At 45.1% G+C, this 23,372-nt stretch overlaps 1 protein-coding gene across 1 annotated transcript in view; it reads left to right on the top strand.

Moving 5' to 3' along the window:
• The window catches only part of EXOC4 (exocyst complex component 4), a 499,321-nt gene that overhangs the window by 4,815 nt on the left and 471,134 nt on the right, over positions 1 to 23,372 (top strand). The window contains exons 2-3 of the mRNA XM_044279994.1: positions 10,367 to 10,556; positions 12,777 to 12,971. Coding sequence (XP_044135929.1) covers positions 10,367 to 10,556; positions 12,777 to 12,971 — 385 coding nt within the window. The remainder of the gene's footprint in view (positions 1 to 10,366; positions 10,557 to 12,776; positions 12,972 to 23,372) is intronic.

Below are 23,372 nucleotides of genomic sequence, written 5' to 3'. Positions count from 1 at the left end.
TATTTACTTCTATTTATGCCTGGGAACAGGAGCAAATGTAAGCTAAAAACGACACCACCCGGGGGCAGGCGCAAGGACCCCCATAGATGCGCCGAATTTATAACAAGACTCACGCCTCATGATAAGTTAGGCATATCTTACAGCAGCGCAGAGGGGGAATAGTAAATGTAGCCCTGACCCTTATACACTGTACGGATCATGTCAGCCCTGGCCATTTACTGTGTCTGCCATACATTCCTGGCATCCCTCAGGCAGGAAGAGAGGTCTAAATGTCCAGAAGTCACGGGCGACACAGGAAGGAGCTGGATTTTGCCTCTTGTTTTCTGTGAAACGTATAGTGACCGCAGTTCTGACGCGTCCTCGGGGAGAGCTGAACTTTTAAATGGACATTCAGGCCTGGGCCTTTCTTAGCACTGCTGATTGAGTCTTAGAGGGACGTTTGTGACATTTTTACACCACTTTTGTTTCAGCAAAGAGTTGCACATTATGGCGGACATCATAATTTCTGACCTTTCACTTCTCGCGCAACTGGTGAAAGACCTCATTTACGATCATTGCGTCAGAAACTGGCATACATCATAGTTTATCGCTGGTGTAGATTTCAATATCTGGCACACAGACTGTCTGAAGATGTGTCAAATGTATTAAACCTGTCACCGCAAAATGCAGTGCAATCTGCAAACAGGAGGAGCTGAGCAGCTTGAGATATCCCTTTGTGGGAAAAGATTCAGTAAGGCTGGGTTCACACCTGAGCGTATTCGATAAGCACTGTCTACAGGCGTTTTTATCGGGCCTTTTTGAGGCGTATTTTGGGGCGTTTTTGTATTTTGGAAACGCGCGTCATACGCGGGTTCTTGCGATTGACCACAGAGGAGTACAATGAAAAACAGAGGTGTTGCGCGTGACAATACGCCCCAAAGAAGCACATGTACTTCTTGGGGCGTAACGCTCAGGTGAGAACCATGCCCATAGGGAAACATAGTTTTTTTGCCAGTTGAGCGTTACCAGCGCGTAGGAACGCGCTGTAAAGCGCTCAGGTGTGAACCTAGCCTAAGGGTTCATTCACACGTCCGTAGTGTATTGCGGATCCACAATACACCTGGCCAGCACACCCATGGAACTGCCTATTCTTGTCCGCAATTGCCGGAAGATTGGGGCGCATTCCTGAAATGCGGATGCGGACAGTAGGGGTGGGTGATATGGGTGATTGTCAATATATGTGCCACGATATGGATTTTGTGTATATCGCCTATATCGCCGCCCCACGATATGACCACGGAGCTTCTGGCTCACGGCTCCTTGGCCTCCCGCCGCCGCACTGCTCCGTACTGGCCAGGGCCGGAATGCACACAGTGTCAGCCCGCTTTGCTGACGCTGTATTTGATGTCAGTCAGGTCCCGCCCAGTGCTTGAAGAAGACGCCACATCTGCGGACTCAATTAGCCGGCCGCTGCCGAACACCCTGCAGGAAAGGTAAGTATAATAACAGCGACTCTTGTGGGGGGGACGGGGACTCTTGCTGGAGGATCGGGGTTGGGTGGGGGAAGGGGGGGGGAGTGGATAAGGAAAGGACCTTTTTGCAAAGGATGGCCAGAACCTAGTCATCTTCTGATGGCACTGAGACCGGCTACTCTGTCTGAATATATAGCAGGGGGGACACATGGAATCTGATGATGGCAAATGCCACATGGGGCTGATCTGATGGCACTGGGTCACTGCTGGGGGACACATGTCTGATGATGGCAAATGCCATGGGGCGCTGATCTGATCTCACTGGGGGACACATGTCTTATTCAGACATGTGTCCACCCGTGAGCCAGTGCCATCAGATCAGCGCCCCATAGCATTTTCCATTATCAGACAGTCTGATAGATGATGGCAAATGCCATGGGGCTGATGGCACTGGCTCTGGGGGACATGTCCCCAATGCCATGGGGCTGACACTGACTGATGGCAAATAGCATGGGGCTGATGATCTGCTATACCACAGGCACATAAAAATATTGTTTTTAGAAAGCAATTAGCAATACGTTAGTAATAGTTTAAGACTTAAGAGAAGGTTTGTCTTATTAGAGACGAGTACTCGATTGCTGAAATAATCGTTTCCTGCAGGCGCCCTAGATGTCATAAAGCTGTGCCTGTTTTGGTCAACTTCATGGAGGAGCTTACATGTGGGGAGGAAGAGGAGGAGGTGCTCATAAAGAAGACGGGTACGACGTCGGTCATATGGACCTGGTTTAGGTTTAAGGGGTCGGATGTGGAACAGAAAAATATAATCTGCAAACTATGCCGGGCGACAATAATGGCAAAGAGAGGGAATACAACCAATTTGTTTCATCACCTCAAAGTGAAGCAATGTTTTGGAATACGAAGATAGCCAAAAACTGCGCCCTCTAAAAATTTCTTGCAAAGTTTATTAATTTGTATTTTTTTTGTGTACATACAGAAGAAAATAATATATTGCAATATATATCGCATATGCTTTAAATTATATTGCAATAAAGATTTTAGGCCATATCGCCCACCCCTAGCGGACAGCACACTGTGTGCTGTCCGCATCCATTCCTGCCCCATAGAGAATGAATGGTTCCGCAATTTGTTTTAGACTCCTGTGCCCTCATTACAATGTTACCTTTATTTGTTCTGTCCCTCGCTGAGATCTAAAAAAAAAAAAAAAAAATACTTTTTAAACTTATGCTAATGAGGTTCGACAGGTGCCCAGGGGCAGTGTTACTGCAGCAAGTGCCCAGGCCCCTCAATGATGTGCCCAGAAAACCACACCTCTTTCACCCATCTGGCCCGCCCTTGTTTTCTATTATTACCTCCTCCTCTCCCTCCCAGATCTCGAGCCTAGAGAATAGCCAGGATGTCCTCCGCTGATACGTGGTGGAGTGTGCCCACAGAGTCCCTGCAAGACCACCCCCGGCAGGGGCCCCACCTCGCCCCATGTTGGCAAGATTCCTCAACTGCAAAGACAGGGACAAGATCCTGGCTCTAGCTAGAAGGAGGCAAGAAATCAAATTTGATAGTACTAGAATCTCGATCCTTCCGGATTTCTCCATGGAACTGCAGAAACAACGCACCATTTTTATGGATGTCAAGAGACGACTGATAGAGGCCAACATCCCTTACTCCATGGGCTATCCTGCAAGACTCAAGAGTAGTGGACGGAGACAGAGTGGTCTTCTTCAACTCACAGGGAGAGGCCTCTGAGTGGATGAATCTACGACAGAGATCTCCAAGACGCTGAAGAGACCGGCAAATTTCAGGGACTGATCATCTGAGTACTAGACTGGTTTGGCTTAGTTGAAATGTGATAGAATTATCCAGTTGCAGCTTCTTGTTAACGCATAGATTCATTTTAGATATTGATATAAGGGGTTTTAATATTGGCATGAATGCACTAAAATGGCTACATCGTAACTGTGGTCGCGGCCTGCATGGTTCTGCCAACCTTCACCGCAGGCAGAGGCATCCAGGTACAACTGGCCTTTACTCTGGATTAAGACACTGGTCCAGACATATTTTTACAGTTGCCAACACGCAAAGCTAAGATTAGGGCTGCACGATATATCACAAAATTAATTGTATCGCGATAATCGGCAAATGCGATATGGCGATTTGTCCGACCCGAAAATGCTGCGATTACATATGAAGGGGCCCCACGCACATAACTGGCTCTGTGTGTAAAGTATTTTACTAGTGTGTGAAACAATCTCTCTCCTATTGATAACATGGCCAGCCTCTGTACACACTGTCACGATGAATGCACTGCAGTGAGCTGGCCGGCCGGCACTTAGTAACGCTCCTGCTTCCTGACGTGGGAGGAGCGTGACTAAGTGCCCGCTGGCTAGCTCGCTGCAGTGCATTCATCGTGACAGTGAGTACAGAGGCTGGCCATGTTATCAATAGGAGAGAGTTTGTTTTACACACTAGTCAAATACTTTACACACAAAACCAGTTATGGGCGCAGTTTAGGACACATAGGGCCATGAGGGGGACCAGCATAAGATGCTATACAGGGAGTGCAGAATTATTAGGCAAGTTGTATTTTTGAGGATTAATTTTATTATTGAACAACAACCATGTTCTCAATGAACCCAAAAAACTAATTAATATCAAAGCTGAATATTTTTGGAAGTAGTTTTTAGTTTGTTTTTAGTTTTAGCTATTTTAGGGGGATATCTGTGTGTGCAGGTGACTATTACTGTGCATAATTATTAGGCAACGTAACAAAAAACAAATATATACCCATTTCAATTATTTATTTTTACCAGTGAAACCAATATAACATCTCAACATTCACAAATATACATTTCTGACATTCAAAAACAAATCGGTGACCAATATAGCCACCTTTCTTTGCAAGGACACTCAAAAGCCTGCCATCCATGGATTCTGTCAGTGTTTTGATCTGTTCACCATCAACATTGCGTGCAGCAGCAACCACAGCCTCCCAGACACTGTTCAGAGAGGTGTACTGTTTTCCCTCCTTGTAAATCTCACATTTGATGATGGACCACAGGTTCTCAATGGGGTTCAGATCAGGTGAACAAGGAGGCCATGTCATTAGTTTTTCTTCTTTTATACCCTTTCTTGCCAGCCACACTGTGGAGTACTTGGACGCGTGTGATGGAGCATTGTCCTGCATGAAAATCATGTTTTTCTTGAAGGATGCAGACTTCTTCCTGTACCACTGCTTGAAGAAGGTGTCTTCCAGAAACTGGCAGTAGGACTGGGAGTTGAGCTTGACTCCATCCTCAACCCGAAAAGGCCCCACAAGCTCATCTTTGATGATACCAGCCCAAACCAGTATTCCACCTCCACCTTGCTGGCGTCTGAGTCTGACTGGAGCTCTCTGCCCTTTACCAATCCAGCCACAGGCCCATCCATCTGGCCCATCAAGACTCACTCTCATTTCATCAGTCCATAAAACCTTAGAAAAATCAGTCTTGAGATATTTCTTGGCCCAGTCTTGACGTTTCAGCTTGTGTGTCTTGTTCAGTGGTGGTCGTCTTTCAGCCTTTCTTACCTTGGCCATGTCTCTGAGTATTGCACACCTTGTGCTTTTGGGCACTCCAGTGATGTTGCAGCTCTGAAATATGGCCAAACTGGTGGCAAGTGGCATCTTGGCAGCTGCACGCTTGACTTTTCTCAGTTCATGGGCAGTTATTTTGCGCCTTGGTTTTTCCACACGCTTCTTGCGACCCTGTTGACTATTTTGAATGAAACGCTTGATTGTTCGATGATCACGCTTCAGAAGCTTTGCAATTTTAAGAGTGCTGCATCCCTCTGCAAGATATCTCACTATTTTTGACTTTTCTGAGCCTGTCAAGTCCTTCTTTTGACCCATTTTGCCAAAGGAAAGGAAGTTGCCTAATAATTATGCACACCTGATATAGGGTGTTGATGTCATTAGACCACACCCCTTCTCATTACAGAGATGCACATCACCTAATATGCTTAATTGGTAGTAGGCTTTCGAGCCTATACAGCTTGGAGTAAGACAACATGCATAAAGAGGATGATGTGGTCAAAATACTCATTTGCCTAATAATTCTGCACTCCCTGTATGTCTTATGCTGGCCCCCCTCATGGCCCTATAACAGCGTCCTCCACAGATCCCCCCCCCCCCCCCCATAACGGCGTCCTCCACAGATTCCCTCCCCCCCCCCCCCATAACGGCGTCCTCCACAGATTCCCCCCCCCATAACGGCGTCCTCCACAGATCCCCCCCCCCCATGACGGCGTCCTCCACAGATCCCCCCCCCCCCCATGACGGCGTCCTCCACAGATCCCCCCCCCCCCATAGCGGCGTCCTCCACAGATTCCACCCCCCCCCCCCCATAGCGGCGTCTTCCACAGATCCCCCCCCCCACACACGGCATCCTCCACAGATCCCCCACAGCACGGCGTCCTCCACAGATCCCCCACAGCACGGCGTCCTCCACAGATCCCCCACAACAGTGTCATACCCAGCCGTGTCAGCGGCTCATATGGGAAAATCCAAGCAAATAGACCTCTAGCACAATTCCCTTAAAATATTGCATCGCATATTGTTATCGCAATTTTTAGGGCCCTAATCGCAATCGCACAAAATTCCCATCTCGTGCAGCCCTAGTTAAGATAGTTTTATAGGTTTACTAGGTTGGATAACTATTATGATAGCTCCGTTAGCTACAGTTTTTATGTTTCACTACTGTTCTATTATATACCAACTACATCATATTTCACTCCTGAGGCTATATTTACACCCAGGATTCCATGGCTGAATAAAAAAATCTTATCATGGAATGTTAGGGGATTGGGTACACCTCAAAAAAGATCCATGGTTCTAGCTTTTATTAGGAATCACAGCCCACAAATCCTGTGCCTCCAAGAGACGCATCTTACAACCAGCAATCTTTTACAAAGTCTGACCATCTCCTTGTCCAGTTTCAAGGAGAAAATAAAAGTCTAGGAGCCTCTAATAGCCCGGTGGATAAAACTGACCATCATCCTTTGCTATAAAGAAAAGGTTTCTCCTCCCTTGGGGTTGAAGGCCTATTCTACGAGAGCTTTGTCCACCTTTTGGGCTGAAAGAGAGGCTGCCTCTGTGGATCAGATATGTAAGGCAGCCACATGGTTTAACCCCATGACTTTCTTTAGGCATTATAAACTTGATGTTATAGCTAGCCAGGATCTGGAATTTGGTCGTAAAGAAAAATTCTACTCTGAAAATCTCCTATCAGTGCCGGTGTAGAGGCGTTAGGCAAAGATGATAATTACTCTTACCGGTAATATGATTTCCTGTAGCCTCCACAACGGCACTGGGTCCCCCCCCCCTCCTAAAAAACAAAACAAAAAATACATATAGAATATTTGTTTGTTCTAAGTCACAGATTGTATTTGTTCATATGATGTTGGTATGTTTATGAAATATCTTCGGTTCTCTGTTATTAACTGGAGTAGGTAGGAGAAGGTGTCTTATTATTTGGGCTTCCGCTGTTTCCCGTACCTGGGAGGCGGGATCAAGCTCCTATCAGTGCCATTGTGGAGGCTACAGGAAATCAAATTACCGGTAATTGTCATCTTTTTGCGAAGATCTCAGCGGAGGACAGAACAAATAAAGGTACCATTGTGATGATGGCACAGGAGTCTATAACCTGATCTGAGCGGTCTAAAATACCTTCTTTTTCTAAACTCGCTTGTACACAGGGGCAATCTTATCGGTGATAGCATTCACTATTTAAGGCCCCAAGCACATGACCAAATTTTTAATCTGTGTCCGATCCGCCTTTTTTGTGAATTGCACATGGACCCGTTCATCCTTTTATGGGATAAATACTTAACGTATTTTTCGCTTTATAAGATGCAAAAAAGTGGGGGGAAGGGAAGTCAGTGCGTCTTATAAAGTGAAGGTGCCTCAAATCAAGATATCTGGCACTATTGCAGGACAGCAGGAGCTGTTGCTAAGCCTGCTTCTGAGCGTGCTTATTAAGTGATGCTGAATGCCGCCAGCCTGCACGTCCTTACCACAGATCTGCTGTCCGGGTCCGCTCCATACCAGAGGAGAAGAGAGGAGAGCAGTTCTTCAACTCTACATTGGCCCCCGCACGCTGATTAGTGGTGTGTGCTGGTGGGAACTACTGCTGCTCCCCTGTCTCCACCAATCGGCTTACTTCCTCCCATTGCCGTACCACGAGCGCCGCTGTTACAAAGCTCTGTCACTCCTACTGTGATAGAGAAAGCAACAGAGTTTACTGGCCCTCTGTTGCCCTGTGCTATTCCCTGCCCTGTCACCTAAAGTTCTGGGTGAGTGACAGCTCAGGGCATGGCCTAAAAATGAAATGTGTGTTAAATATGACTAGAACTCCCCTCATCTATAGTAATACACTGATGTACTGCAGTACATGGGTGCATTCCTATGGATAAGGGAGGTTCTAGTCATACTTAATATAAACACAGGCCAATAATTCCCCCATAACAGGGCGTCCTCCACAGATTCCCCCATAACAGGGCGTCCTCCACAGATTCCCCCATAACAGGGCGTCCTCCACAGATTCCCCCATAACAGGGCGTCCTCCACAGATTCCCCCATAACAGGGCGTCCTCCACAGATTCCCCCATAACAGGGCGTCCTCCACAGATTCCCCCATAACAGGGCGTCCTCCACAGATTCCCCCATAACAGGGCGTCCTCCACAGATTCCCCCATAACAGGGCGTCCTCCACAGATTCCCCCATAACAAACGGCTCATGTGTTCTCAGCATGGGGGATCTGTTCCACCCCAGTGAGCAGAAAAGACTTCTCAGATGAGCATCTGAGGGCTTAATAGTCTGTGATTGGCATTATCACCGATCACTGACTTTGCCACTGGATGTCTGCTGTGTAAAACAGGCACCTGGCAGCTATGGTACCCACTCCAGTCCTGAGTGGGAGCCATCTTTAAAGACCCAACATCGACTGTACGTGTACGACGGATGTCGTGGCAGGTGCTTCACAGCATGGACATTTTAGTTATCAAGATGACTAGTTAAATTGCAAGAACATAGGGGCAGATTTACCGATTATGACTAACCTCTACATTGTAAGATTAGACCTAGTAGTCTATGTGGCTCGGGCTGGATGATACATCTGGTGCAGGGCTAGACACTCTTGTCTAGCTCTTTACCAACTATTGGTTGCTTTACTTTTACTCCTAAGTTTTGGAGCTATTTTGGCACAAATTGTTAGCTCTTAAGCCGTGTTCCTTGTTAAGTGAGGTGCAGTGCATTATTCTTTTAAAACTTGATGCAAAGTAACATGTCAAACTCTAGATGCAGCCACTAGTAGATGCTGGCCATTGTTCTTGGTAGGAAATCAAGCTGTGATCTGCCTCCAGTATGTGTGATGTTTCCCATCACTCGATTGCTGCTGTTTGAGGCTACTTTCACACTAGCGTTCGGGCGGATCCGTTCTGAACGGATCCGCTCATAATAATGCAGACGGAGGCTCCGTTCAGAACGGATCCGTCTGCATTATTTTTAGCATAGAACAGCTAAGTGTGAAAATAGCCTCGTACGGATCCGTCCAGACTTTCAATGTAAAGTCAATGGGGGACGGATCCGCTTGAAGATTGAGCCACATTGTGGCATCTTCAAACGGATCCGTCCCCATTGACTTGCATTGAAAGTCTGGACAGATCCGCACGCCTCCGCACGGCCAGGCGGACACCCGAACGCTGCAAGCAGCGTTCAGCTGTCCGTCTGTCCGTGCGGAGGCGAGCGGAGCGGATGCTGAACGCCGCCAGACTGATGCAGTCTGAGCGGATCCGCCTCCATTCAGACTGCATCAGGGCTGGACGGCTGCGTTCGGGTCCGCTCGTGAGCTCCTTCAAACGGAGCTCACGAGCGGAAACCCGAACGCTAGTGTGAAAGTAGCCTTAGTTCGTTACATCCCTGCTGCATCAGCAAATAGAGAAAGAAATGGATCACTGGAAAAATTTGTAATTTTATTTAAAAAGTGTACATCTGAAGAGGGTTGTGTATCTGCAAGATCCATGTGCATAAAATGCAATGTAAAAGTGGGCGACAGCCATTCTTCCCAATTCCCTCATACACATTCATGCTCGACACAAATACACATTATTATGACTACTTTCGGTGCTGGCAGCACGTAGTTAAAGAAGGAAGTCACGTGTGGTGAGCTGGCTTGGTGGTACCCACCAGGGGTGATTTATCGTATTTGCAAAAAGAGATGATTATTGACTTTGGGGCCAAGAGTGGCACTATTTCTGAAACTGCGCAGTTTGTGAACTGTTCTTGTGCTGCCGTGATGGAAGTGAATCATGAGTGGACAAATGGCACCATTGCGAATAAGCTTGTGGAAACTGTGGAGCTTCACATGCCATTGGTGTAAACTTCAGCTATGGTGAGCCTAAACGCTACAGCAGAGGAGCTCACCTCCAACATGAACCAGGGGGCTACCAGACGTGTGTCTAAACCAGACGATGGTCACTGCACTTCTGCTAGCAAAGTTTTTTGTGGGAGCGAGTCAGCATGGCTCCAGATACTTGTGACAACCTACCAGGACCTTATTGAGCCACTCTTGTCTATCTGTCTATCTAGCATGGCGGTTACTCTGTATATTAGCTGGTGGTCTTAATTATGTGACTCCAGTGTGTCAATTATCAGGGATGTTCAATTCCAACACGCTGATCCTTCTTTCTCTCAAGATCAGCATTTGAGAGAGGGAGAGATTAGGGTAACCCTCATATACTTTAGACAGTTGGACGTTCCCAACAAGATCTGGTAGTTTGGCCAACTTGCTTGTGTATGTTCACCATGACTTTAAAAATAAATCTATAGTGTTTGTGACCGAGAATGTAATTTTTGTTTTTGTTCCAGGACCCTTTCCAGTAGTGATGATGTGCAAGACAGAGAGACCGAAAGAGGACGTTTGGAGGCAGCTTATGAGAGCTGCGATAAAGACTTGGATAAGAAGATTGAAGAGCACTTTACAGAACTCACTACTGCCATACGCACGTACCAGAACATAACCGAACGTATTACCAACTCCCGCAATAAGATCAAGCAGGTCAGCTAACCTTCTCCTGATTGTGTCTGTCCTCTAGCAAAATGTTTGGTGCTAAAATAACTGTTAACTGCCTATAAAAAGTCCATAATGGCACAATAAGGTTATGTCAAAATCCGCAACACAGATTTATTTTCCCTTATATGCGGATAGGGCCATTGCTTTCTTTAAAGGGGTTATGCAATACTGAAAAGCCTTGACGCCTTTAGCAGAAGTCTAATCAGCACCATGGACAGCCTCTGATCATTACCATGGACAGCTGCACGCCTGTGCAGGCGTCTGGTTGCCATGGTAACCATCACTCGCTGTCACAGCAGAGCAGTGGGTGATGGGGAGGGAGGGGGGCCCCCTCCCTCTCCCTTCGGGGGCTGAAAAGGCACAGCAGCCCCCGATGGGGGAGGGAGGGAGCTCCCTCCCTCTTAACCTTTTCCATACAGCGGTCCCTATGGACCGCGGCATGGAAGGGGTTAAACGCAGTACAGATGTCAGGCGTTTCAAGCAGAGTGTCAGCAATGTGCTGACACTCTGAATACCGTTCGGCTATCCTCCACGCCGTACTCCCCGCATCCCCTTCGCTGCGCCCGCCGGCAGATAACAAAGAGGGCAGCAGGGGGGGTTAAACATTAAAATGAAGGTTAGGCCTCATGCACGCGACCGTTGTTGTGTTCCGTTCCGCAAAATGGGCTTCCGTTGTTCCGTGATCCGTTTCCGTTTTTGTTTCCGTGTATCTTCCTTTATTTTTGGAGGATCACCAGACATAAAGGAAAGTAAAAAAAAATATCTAAGACAGGTTTGCCATGCAAATGATAGGAAAAAAACGGACGCGCGGATGACAATCTGTGTGCCTCCATGTTTTTTAGCGATCTCATTGACGCAAACCGTTTTCCGCTAAAATAATAGGACGGGTTATATTGTTTTGACGGATCACGGACGCGGATGACAAAGGGTGCATTAGCCGAGTTTTCAACGGACCCATTGAAAGTCAATGGGTCCGCAGAAAATCATAAAAAACGGAACAACGGACACGGAATAAAACAACGGTCGTGTGCATGAGGCCTTATTCGAAGTTTCTGATCCCCGCGGTCAAAGACCACGGGGATCAGAAACTTCGAAAACCACTGGTCTGAATTGACCTGTGGTTTGCTGCGATCGACGACATAGAGGGGTCACAGGACCCCCCGGCGCATTTAGCCAAGGTGCCTGCTCAATGATTTGAGCAGGCACCGGGTTCCGATCACCGCCCGCCAGGCGACAGTGATCAGAACTATACATGATGTACTGGTACGTCATGTGTCCTTAAGTTCCAGGACAACATGCCGTACCGGTACGTCATGTGTCCTGAAGACAAAACCCTGATTTCAGTCCTATTGAAGGTTTATGGGCAAAGCTGAAAAGGCAGGTGCGAGAAAAACGACCGACAAACATGGCTCAGTTACACCAGTTTTGTCAAGAGGAATGGGCCCAAATTCCTACCCAATAATTGTGAGAAGCTTATGGAAGGATAGTCAAAATGTTTCACCCAAGTCATACAGTTTAAGGGCAATGGTACCAAATATTAATGAAATGTATGTAAACTTTTGACTTTGCAGAAAGTAATAAAAATGCCTTAAAACATTCTCTCTCTCATTATTTTGGCATTTGGCAAATAATATTAATTATAGTAATCCTAACTGATCAAAAACAGGAAAGGTTTATTCTGATTTCATGTCAGATATTGAGAAACGCATGCATATGTGTCTTTTTATATAGTGTATGTAAACTTCTGGTTTCAACTGTAGATCGCTGTCAGTCACGGATAGCTGTACACAGGGGAGGTGTTATCAGTGATTGATAGTATTCCCTGAGTAAGTGTGTATACAGAGATAGCTGTTGGGCACTGATAGCTGTACACAGGGGAGGTGTTATCAGTGATATTCTCTGTGTAAGTGTGTATACAGAGATAGCTGTTGGGACTGGTAGCTGTACACAGGGGAGGTGTTATCAGTGATATTCTCTGTGTAAGTGTGTATACAGAGATAGCTGTTGGGACTGGTAGCTGTACACAGGGGAGGTGTTATCAGTGATATTCTCTGTGTAAGTGTGTATGCAGAGATAGCTGTTGGGCACTGATAGCTGTACACAGGGGAGGTGTTATCAGTGATTGATAGTATTCTCTGTGTAAATGTGTATACACTATCTGCAGTGGTATTTCTACTTATGGAAATTTTCCTGTTTTCCTGTTAGGTTAAAGAGAACCTTTTGTCCTGTAAGATGCTTCTCCATTGCAAGCGTGATGAGCTAAGAAAGCTGTGGATTGAGGGAATTGAACACAAGCATGTCTTGAACCTATTGGATGAAATAGAGAATATCAAGCAAGTGCCTCAGAAACTGGAGCAATCCATGGCTAGTAAACACTACTTGAATGCCACTGACATGCTGGTAAGGGGATGTGATCCACTAATGCATTTTATCATTACAATGCTGTTCATCTGAGGTTGTTCATATAAGGTGTATTTCTACATAGGGGAAGTTGTTAAAGACCTCAGAGAGTGGCTGACCCGCGGTGGGATTCTTACTTAGCTGGTCCCCACTGCTGGGTTCCTGCTCCACAGCTCCACAATGCTCTGACATTAGCATCCTGTTGAAAGGCGCCAAGTGACCGCTGCAGCCAATCATTGGTTGCAATGATGACCTGTCACACGTATGACACGTGACCTAGTGGCGGCAGCAGTCACGTTGCACCTCTTGGCCACTTTTTGAGGTATTTTTAAGTCTAAATTATATGAAAAGGCATGTCATCATAAGGTGTGAACTTTAAGGGATGGAATAGAGTAGTGAGAGTTATGGCCCCCAAACTTTTTAGTGCATAGTCAGCCAAACCCGTTCAGAACATGGGAAAGCCGTATTGGAAGCTACCAACTCCCCCCAATCAGACGATGTAGAGGAAGAGAAGAATGAGGTGAAATGATTTTTTTTTTCTGGCCCTATTCTGTGTTCTCGCTTGTGGTAACCTACTGTCAGGGGTGTCTGGCAGCAGTTTTTTGCTGACACCTTTTGAATGTGTATGGCTTATTTACAGTTCCGAATGACAGTGATTGTTTAAGTGAGCATTGGGGAATTTTCACCAAGTCACTGATCATAAAACTAAGATGGTTGTTAATTCATAGAGTATTGTAAAGCATGTTTGCATAAATCAGTGGTATATGTGAATTCCCGAACTGTTGTAACATATGTACAATTAGCGGCAGTCACATCTTACCAGTCTACCAGCAGCCTGTGTTCTGTTTACATGGGGTGTCCAGAAACCTCATTTCCCCTGTCCCTCCATTCCATGAAAATCTTTATAGGGCAAAAGAATAAAGAAAAAGATGAGAAGGAATAGTTGGTGCAAAGGTGAGGAGATTATCTGAGAGTGCTGAACATGATAAATGAGTGACTACCCCCACAGCTGACATTTTCAAGAGACTTGTTGAAAGAAGGAAATGGATTCAAAAACACAGGTTACATGCTATTTTTGTAACAATAGCCATCCTACAAAGAAATGCTGGGCTTTACGTAAAGGGCATCTGTCAGCAGATTTGTAGCTATGACACTGGCAGACCTGTTAGATGTGCACTCGGCAGCAGAAGACATCGGTGTTGGTCCCATGTACAAACCGGATTCCAAAAAAGTTGGGACACTATACAAATTGTGAATAAAAACTGAATGCAATGATGTGGAGGTGCCAACTTCTAATATTTTATTCAGAATAGAACATAAATCGCGGAACAAAAGATTAAACCGAGAAAATGTACAATTTTAAGGGAAAAATATGTTGAATCAGAATTTCATGGTGTCAACAAATCCCCAAAAAGTTGGGACAAGGCCATTTTCACCACTGTGTGGCATCTCCCCTTCTTCTTACAACACTCAACAGACGTCTGGGGACCGAGGAGACCAGTTTCTCAAGTTTAGAAATAGGAATGCTCTCCCATTCTTGTCTAATACAGGCCTCTAACTGTTCAATCGTCTTGGGCCTTCTTTGTTGCACCTTCCTCTTTATGATGCGCCAAATGTTCTCTATAGGTGAAAGATCTGGACTGCAGACTGGCCATTTCAGTACCCGGATCCTTCTCCTACGCAGCCATGATGTTGTGATTGATGCAGAATGTGGTCTGGCATTATCTTGTTGAAAAATGCAGGGTCTTCCCTGAAAGAGATGATGTCTGGATGGGAGCATATGTTGTTCTAGAACCTGAATATATTTTTCTGCATTGATGGTGCCTTTCCAGACATGCAAGCTGCCCATGCCACACGCACTCATGCAACCCCATACCATCAGAGATGCAGGCTTCTGAACTGAGCGTTGATAACAACATGGGTTGTCCTTGTCCTCTTTTGTCCGGATGACATGGCGTCCCAGATTTCCAAAAAGAACTTCGAATCGTGACTCGTCTGACCACAGAACAGTCTTCCATTTTGCCACACTCCATTTTAAATGATCCCCGGCCCAGTGAAAACGCCTGAGCTTGTGGATCTTGCTTAGAAATGGCTTCTTCTTTGCACTGTAGAGTTTCAGCTGGCAACGGCGGATGGCACGGTGGATTGTGTTCACTGACAATGGTTTCTGGAAGTATTCCTGAGCCCATTCTGTGATTTCCTTTACAGTAGCATTCCTGTTTGTGGTGCAGTGTTGTTTAAGGGCCCGGAGATCACGGGCATCCAGTATGGTTTTACGGCCTTGACCCTTACGCACAGAGATTGTTCCAGATTCTCTGAATCTTCGGATGATGTTATGCAAAGTTGATGATGATAGATGCAAAGTCTTTGCAATTTTTCGCTGGGTAACACCTTTCTGATATTGCTCCACTATCTTTCTGCGCAACATTGTGGGAATTGGTGATCCTCTACCCATCTTGGCTTCTGAGAGACAATCATGTTGCCAATTGACCTAATTAGTGTTAATTGGTCTTCCAGCTCTTCGTTATGCTCAAATTTACTTTTTCCAGCCTCTTATTGCTACTTGTCCCAACTTTTTGGGGATTTGTTGACACCGTGAAAATTTGATTCAACGTATTTTTCCTTTAAAATGGTACATTTACTCGGATTAAACGTTTGATCTGTCATCTACGTTCTATTGCAAATAAAATATTGACATTTGCCATCTCCACATCATTGCATTCAGTTTTTATTCACGATTTGTTTAGTGTCCCAACTTTTTTGGAATCCGGTTTGTACATATGTGCCTGCATTGCTGAAAAAAACAACAACAAATTTTTTGAATATATGCAAATGAGCCTCTAGGAGCAATAAAGGGCTTGCCCTTACACCTAGACGCTCTGCTGTCTGCCACTGCCACGCCCCCTCCACTTTGATAGGACCAGGCAAAGTAAACATCACCACACCTGGCCCTGTCAATCAAAGGGCCGAGGGCCCGGCAGTTGCAGAGAGAGCAGAGCCTCTAGGTGTAATGGCAATGCCCCCGTTGTTCCTGGATGCTCATTTGCATATAGTAAAACATCATTTTTCTCAGCAATGCGGGCACATATGAACATGGGACCAACACAGATGTCTTCAGCTGCCAAGGGCAAATGTAACAGGTCAGACAGTGTCAATCTGGTGTATTTAAGAAGTGCTGAAATGTGTCTGGGAGTAATATGTAGAGTTTGGGACTTGTGGGAGGTTGTGAGGTATATTTTGGAAGGATACATACATACATACAAAGGTTTTAGAAGTTACTGTCCCAGCATGCTTTACTAATCAAAAGGGAAAATATCAGCACACATCAACTCGGCAGAGTTATTAAGAAGTGGTGGAGTACCAGCCCCTGATATGCTGCTTGCAGGAGACACATTTAATGTAGGATCAGACCCAGCTACTTGAACCTCAATGGGCTAATCATTACTTTCACGCCACTTATTCCACCAATGCGAAGGGGGCTAGCATACTCATCTATAGGAGTGTAGCTTTCCAATATATATCTGATAAGATAGACGATAACGGGTGCTACGTCTGTATATATGGCACAATTCTCAATACACCTTGTCCTATAGTTGGGGTCTATATACCACCACCATACTCGCCATTGACCATTAGGAAAGTGCTGTCATTTCTTGTGGACATACCCGCTTTTCCAGCGGTAATTATGGGGGATTTTAATAATGTGATTAGCGTGGCATTGGACAAAATGGGTACATTCACCCATTTGACGTCAGAGGAGACCTGTTAGATTATTGGAGGCTGAGGAATCCATACACAAAACAATACTCACTTATGTTACTCCAGTAAATACGAATCGTTATCCAGAAAAGATTGAGGATATACAATACTTACCTAGACGACTCTCTGATCACTCCCCAGTTTTAGTGACTGTTAATTTTCTTCTCCCAACATTAAATTATGGAAATTCAATCCGCACTGGCTCTCTATTCTACCTGACCTGTCGGGAGTGGGAGAAAGGCTGAGGGAGTTTTTCCGTTATGATCTACCTACAGCATCTAGGTTAGTAGTGTGGGATACCATGAAGGCATACTTGAGAGGGCTGCTCATAGCAGAAGTTAACGCGAAACGTAATGAAACTAGAGCGACCGTACAGAAACTACTGAAGGGGGTGGAAAATGCAAAGGCAGAGTATGTGGAGCACCCTTCTCTGGAGAACGCAACACTATGGAAGGAAACACCGCAAGCTCTAAATGCTCCGTAACGCGACGAATAAACGCTTTTTTAAAAAGCCGTCTTATTACGAGGAGGGGGACAGAATGGGAAGGTTATTGGCACTCGTATCTAGGGCCCAACTACCATCGGCATACATACCTGCTCTGCGTAATTTAGCTGGGATCTTGTGCACGGCAACAGATCAGATCCTAGAGGTCATGCACGAGTTTTATTCTTTATTATATAAATCAAAAGTGGATGTTGCAGACGCAGAGATTGCAGGCTTCCTAGACAAATCGCAACTCCCTACTCTAAATGAGGAGCAGCGAAACTTCCTGGATGCTTCTATAAATATAAAGGAAATGGAAGATGCCTTGGGGACTATGTCAAATAATAAGTGGTGGAGAAGATATTGTACACTTCAGGACTGTCTTCTATAACCCCCAGTAATCGGCTGTTCTCACCAGAGAAAGCCATGGCCCTCCACATATTTTCTTTCAGGGGAAATGTAGCATTAGATCCTAGCCTTTCTAATGAATGACTGTCCATGTAAATTATGAATGTGGCAGATTTGCAAGAAAATATACGCAGTCTGTCTTTGCAGTTTGAGAAGGCATCGGTGCTCACAGTAGCACCACAGCCTTGTCTCTGCTTTTCTTAGGCCAAGTGGCGACACTTTGGGCTAAGGGACGGCACTGTGCAAGCTGCAAGAAGGCTGTGGTGCTCGCGGGCGTTCCAGTGCCTTCTCAAACAGCTGACTGGCGGGTGTCCCAGGGGTCAGACACCTCCTCCCCCGGTCAGACACTGATTACCTAGGTCAGACGATAGGTCATCAGTATTAAAACCTTGGAAAACCCTTTTAAAGGAAGTCTGCAGATGGGAAACATGTTCAAAATTACATGTGACAATGTTATTATATATTATATTATTCTAGTACATCATAGTAAATAATATGCTGGGGATAATATATATATATAAAAAATATATTTTCATGTTAAGCTGTTTAAAGAGGACCTGTCACCTCTCCTAACATGTCTGTTTTATTAACAACTTGCATCCCTCAAGTAAAAACAATATAAGAGCATAATTTTTTATATCTACCGGTATATGTTGTACCATTCCTCTATTATTATTACTAGATGGCAGCAGTAGATCCAACTGTGTGACACCATCAGATCTGCCATTGGCAGACTACGCACACCCCCAGTTTATAATACCCACTTGGACCTCTACTGCAGACTGTTGGCAAATTATTAATAAACTTCTTGAATATAGGAATAATAAAAGAATGGCACAACACAGAGTGAAAAGAAATGATGATCCACAATAGTTATTTAGTTAAAATACTAAAGCAGAAATGTCAGGAGAGGTTCAGGTCATCTTTAAATGCTGCCAAGACTCCTAGAGAAAGCCTTAAAGGGGTTTGCGGGGAAAGAAAAAATAAATAAAAGAAAATACTGAAAAAACATGTTATTTTAAATAAACTTGTGAATGCCTTTATTTATAATGGATAATTTTCTCTAGGTGGCAATCGGTGAAGGAATTAAAATGGCTCCTGTCACAAGGAATCTGTCCTCCTAATGACCCTGCAGGACGGCCTGTGTGGGAAAGCAGAGCACAGAGCCCTATGTAAACTCTGCTCTCTGCCTGCATCAGCACTGTGAAGCTGTATATTATGTGCAGATGACAGCTGAGATAACTGCTCCGCTGTGTCCGTGTGCTTCGGTACACTTCACAAGCTGAAGAGCAGGAATGAGGACCAGACGCACGCTGCTGTGGGGGAACAATGCCATTACAAAAAACTTCAGCCTGTGTGTTTGAGGTGAGGTGACTTCAGCTCTCTCCCAGACAGATGAGCGCTTCACAGTGCTGAGACCGGCAGACTTTACATAGGGCTCTGTGCTCTGCTTTCTCACACAGGCCGTCCTGCAGTGTCATTAGAAGGATGGATTCCTTGTCCAGGAATCTGACAGGAGCCATTTTAATTCTTCCAGTGGATGAAAGAAGCTATTATAAATAATTAAAGGCATTTAACAGTCTATTTAGAACAAAATGTTTATCAGTATTTTTTATTTTTTTTCCTTTCCCGGAGAACCCTTTTAAGCAGATATAGATCTGTCACTAATATGGAAAGTCACCCAGGTGTCACAGATTCTCCTTCCCTCTCCTTTGTCTGATATATATAGGGACCTGGGCTATAAAAGTAAGAGATAAGTATTTTTCCTATCAGTGTTCTATGACAATAGACATCCCCTCCTGAGGCTTCATATTTTTACTAGCTACAGATATTATTGGCACTTAGGCACATGACCCAGGGGCATAACTGTCATAGCGGCAGACCATGCGACTGCTATGGGGCCAAGGGTGAGAGGGGGCCCAGTCTTAGTTTTCTTAGTTATCTCCTCTTCCACTGGAGGTGAAAACTTGGTCAGGACTTTACCCTCTAAAGCAGGGATGCTCAACCTATGGCCCTCCAGCTGTTGTGAAACTACAACTCCCACCATGCCCTCCTGCAGGCTGATAGCTGTAGACTGTCTGGGAATGCTGGGAGTTGTAGTCTTGCAACAGCTGGAGGGCCGCAGGTTGAGCATACCTGCTCTAAAGGAACAACTTTTAGCAAATGAGGCAGTGGGAAAAATGGCCCACGGGCCATTAAAAAGGGTTTAGGCAGAAATCCTTCTGTCCTGTGTGGGGGCCTGGTTTGATCCTTGCTATGGGGCCCTTGCTTCTCTATGTACGCCACTGACCTGACCAGATGTATTTTGTGGTTTACCGCAGATTCGCAGGAATAGTAGAAATGCCTATTCTTGTCTGCAAAACAGACAAGAATAAGACACGTTCTATAACTTGCGGGACGGACTCGCTTATGTGAACAGCACACAGAGGACATCTGTGTCCTGTCTGGAATTTTTTGAGGTCCCACAAAAATAAACTGGTCCGCATCTGAGCCCCAAAACATGCTGATCTGAGGCGGACCAAAAATACAGTCGCGGCCATGAGGCCTTTTGGAAACGGTGATGCCCATAGAAATGTCAAACTTTTCTTTTTGTATGATTCTGATTATTTTTAATTAGCTCCCAAGTAAATTTAGCTGTGAGTGTTAATAGGGGATTCAAACCAAACAGGACAGACTGGTGACATCATGCCTCCCTGTATTCATGTTAAACATATATTGTATTGATCTCCCTTACGTCCACGTTCCAGCTCGAGGTCGTGGATGCTGGTACTTGACTGTGTATGGGTTAATGGTCGGTTTGCGTAGCAGAAATGAAATCCTTTGGTATAGACTCCCGGCAGCCGCCACTCTGTGGCTTAGCAGCGGGTTCATTAATTGACACAACTCTTAAGTTTGCTGCATCACCTTTGGCGCAGTCATCTCTTTTTATATTCCGTTCACATTAATTGAAGTAATTTTGCCACTGAAGCGTGTTTCAGACCTCTGCATTTAAATTGAAATTTTAATTCCCTTATTGTCTGCGAGAGACGGCTGAAGATGGCTTGTTGCAGGTTTCATTATCACTCGGAACACTCCAGCTGCTGCTTCTAATGTACAATGACTGATTAATGCCAGCAAGAATTACTAAAAGAAGAATGGCAGCCTTTTCCCAGTAGGATGGGGTAAACATCAGGTAGTATTTTGACAGCTTTATGGAGCGGGTTTTACCCTCCGTCTGCTGCTGTTCAGTGGAATTATTGCAGGCGTTCACTTTTATGTGTTTGTGTAGTATTATGAGAGACAGGCAAACGAGGTAAATCTTTTGTCATGACTGCTATTGTCAGGATCCACCACGGTTTGAAGCGTGATAAGTGGCCCCTTTCACATGAGCGAGTTTTCTGCGTGATGTGAACGCATAGCACCCGCACTGAATCCTGACCCATTAATTTCAGTGTGTCTGTGTACACATCAGTTCTGCGTTGCGTGAAAATCGCAGCATGTTCTATATTCTGAGTTTTTTATGCAGCCCTGGCCCCATAGAAGTGAATGGGCTTCAGTGAAAAACGCATTGCATCCGGAAGCAAGTGCGGGTGCGATGCGTTTTTCACTGATGATTGCTAGGAGATGTTGTTTGCAAACCTTCTGTTTTTTATCACGTGCGTGAAAAACGCATCAAAACGCATTGCTCTCGCGCAGAAAAGACTGAACAACTGAACACAATTGCAGACAAAACTGCCTGAACTTGCTTGCAAAATGGTGCGAGTTTCGCTGAACGCATCCGGACGTAATCCGTCACACTCGTGTGAAAGAGGCCTAAAGGGGTTGTTTCACATTGGACATTCATCACCTATCCACATGATGAGTGATAATTGTCTGACCGTTGGGAACCTCTCTGCTGGGACCCTCACCGATCATTAGAATGGGGAGCCAGAGCACCTGGATCATGCTCGCTACAGGACCACAGTGAGGGTTAGCTTGATTGGAGCTGTGGTCAGGCATGTGCCCTGCTGCTCTCTTCAGTGTCTCTTGTGCTGAGTGATGTGCTCGGCTGTGTTCGCCAGTCACATAAACTTTGAATGGAGCAGCTTTGTGTACGGTAGGCCACCGCTTCAGACAAAGGGCCCTTTCCTGTGTGTAGCTTTCTGTTCTTCCGATCCCTCAGAAGAACAGAAATAAAGACCGAGCCGTTATTTTGAGCATCAGTTGTACTCTGTTAGTATCAGTTTGCACCGAAAATAATGATACTTTTTTTGTTGTTTTTTTTAATGAAAACTCTTATTTTTATTATTTTGAAAACTATACAACAATAGAAAATGAGTCAATATGAGTGAAATAAGAGCCAATGTATATTGTTTTTTTTAAAATAAATAATCAGTTATGATCAGTTTGTGTCAGGCTACTTTCACACCAGTTTTTACTGGATCCGTCATGGATCAGCAAAAACGCTTTCGTCATAATAATACAACCGTCTGCATCCGTTCTGAACGTATCCGGTTGTATTATCTCTAAGATAGCCAAGACTGATCCGTCTCTAAAACCAATGTAAGTCAATGGGGGAAGGATACATTTTCTTTCGTGTCTGACAAAACTGATCCGCCACCATGGACTTACGTTGTATGTCATGATGTATCCGTCTTGCTCCACATCGCATCGCGGACAGAAAAACGCTGCTTGCAGATTTATTCTGTCTGCGATGGGGACGCAGCCAAACGGAATGGAATGCATTCTGGTGCATTCTGTTTTGTCCCCATTTATTGTCAATGGGGACAAAACTGAACTAAACAGAAGTGTTTCCCCCCACTATTGAGATCCTATGACGGAAGGCACAGGTGTGAAAGTCGCCTCACTTGGCAGAGATCCGTTATTTTTGGCTGGAGAAGAAATACTGCATGCAAAAAAAAAATCTCCCATTAAAAATAACTGATCTCTGATGGAAGTGATGCAAACTGACCATAACTCATGTTAAAAAAAAAAAAAAAAAAAATGGACCAGTTATGTTGTGTGCAACGGTTTTTGTCCAGCCGAAACTCTGTATTTATGCTGGAAAGTGGGCGGATTACTGCCAGACCTCATTACAGTCAATGGCGATCCGGTGGTGAACTATAGATTCTGGCAGGCTGCTCTCTGCCAAAACAGGCTGCCAGATCAGCTGCTGAAGATGTAAATACAGCCGTATTTTGTATTTCTCTGTTCTCCAGATGGATCAGCTAAATGCTGATGTGAATGCGCTCCTATCCTCACTGCGTTCCTACAGCGAGGAGGAGCTCAGGACGTTCTAGTGATGACCATTAAACATTTAGAGCTAAGCTGCTAGAGTTATATGGCTGTATCTTGAGGTTCAGCGTGTCGGTTTCCAAAACCAACCAGCAGAATTTGGAGCTCTGGATATGAATAAAAGACCTCAGGAAATGGGAACAAAATTAGCTCAAGCCGAGTTACTCAGATGTTCATTTACATTTAAAACATGTTTAAATTACAAGTGGAATTACTTTTAAAGGGACAGTCCGGTGGGATAAATTTTTTTAGAAATGGCCAGAATGGCTTTAAAATAAAATTTGCCTTAGTCACCTCATTGCCGCTGTTCTCCTTCCTGGTCCTGTTTTGGGATACAGTGGTAATCTGCCTCACTGATTGGCTGAGTATGCATTTCCTGTGTGTCAAGACTGGACATGGAAGTGGAGACCATCTGGTACCCCGATAAGCTTTGAAATGGCAGCAGTTGGAGATTTGTGAGAAGAGTATTGCTTCTTTAATTTTTTTATTCACTATTC

This window comes from Bufo gargarizans, chromosome 2 (genome assembly GCF_014858855.1).
Source record: "Bufo gargarizans isolate SCDJY-AF-19 chromosome 2, ASM1485885v1, whole genome shotgun sequence".
NCBI classification, from domain to species: Eukaryota; Metazoa; Chordata; class Amphibia; order Anura; family Bufonidae; genus Bufo; species Bufo gargarizans.
This window is presented reverse-complemented; position numbering and strand designations above follow the sequence as displayed.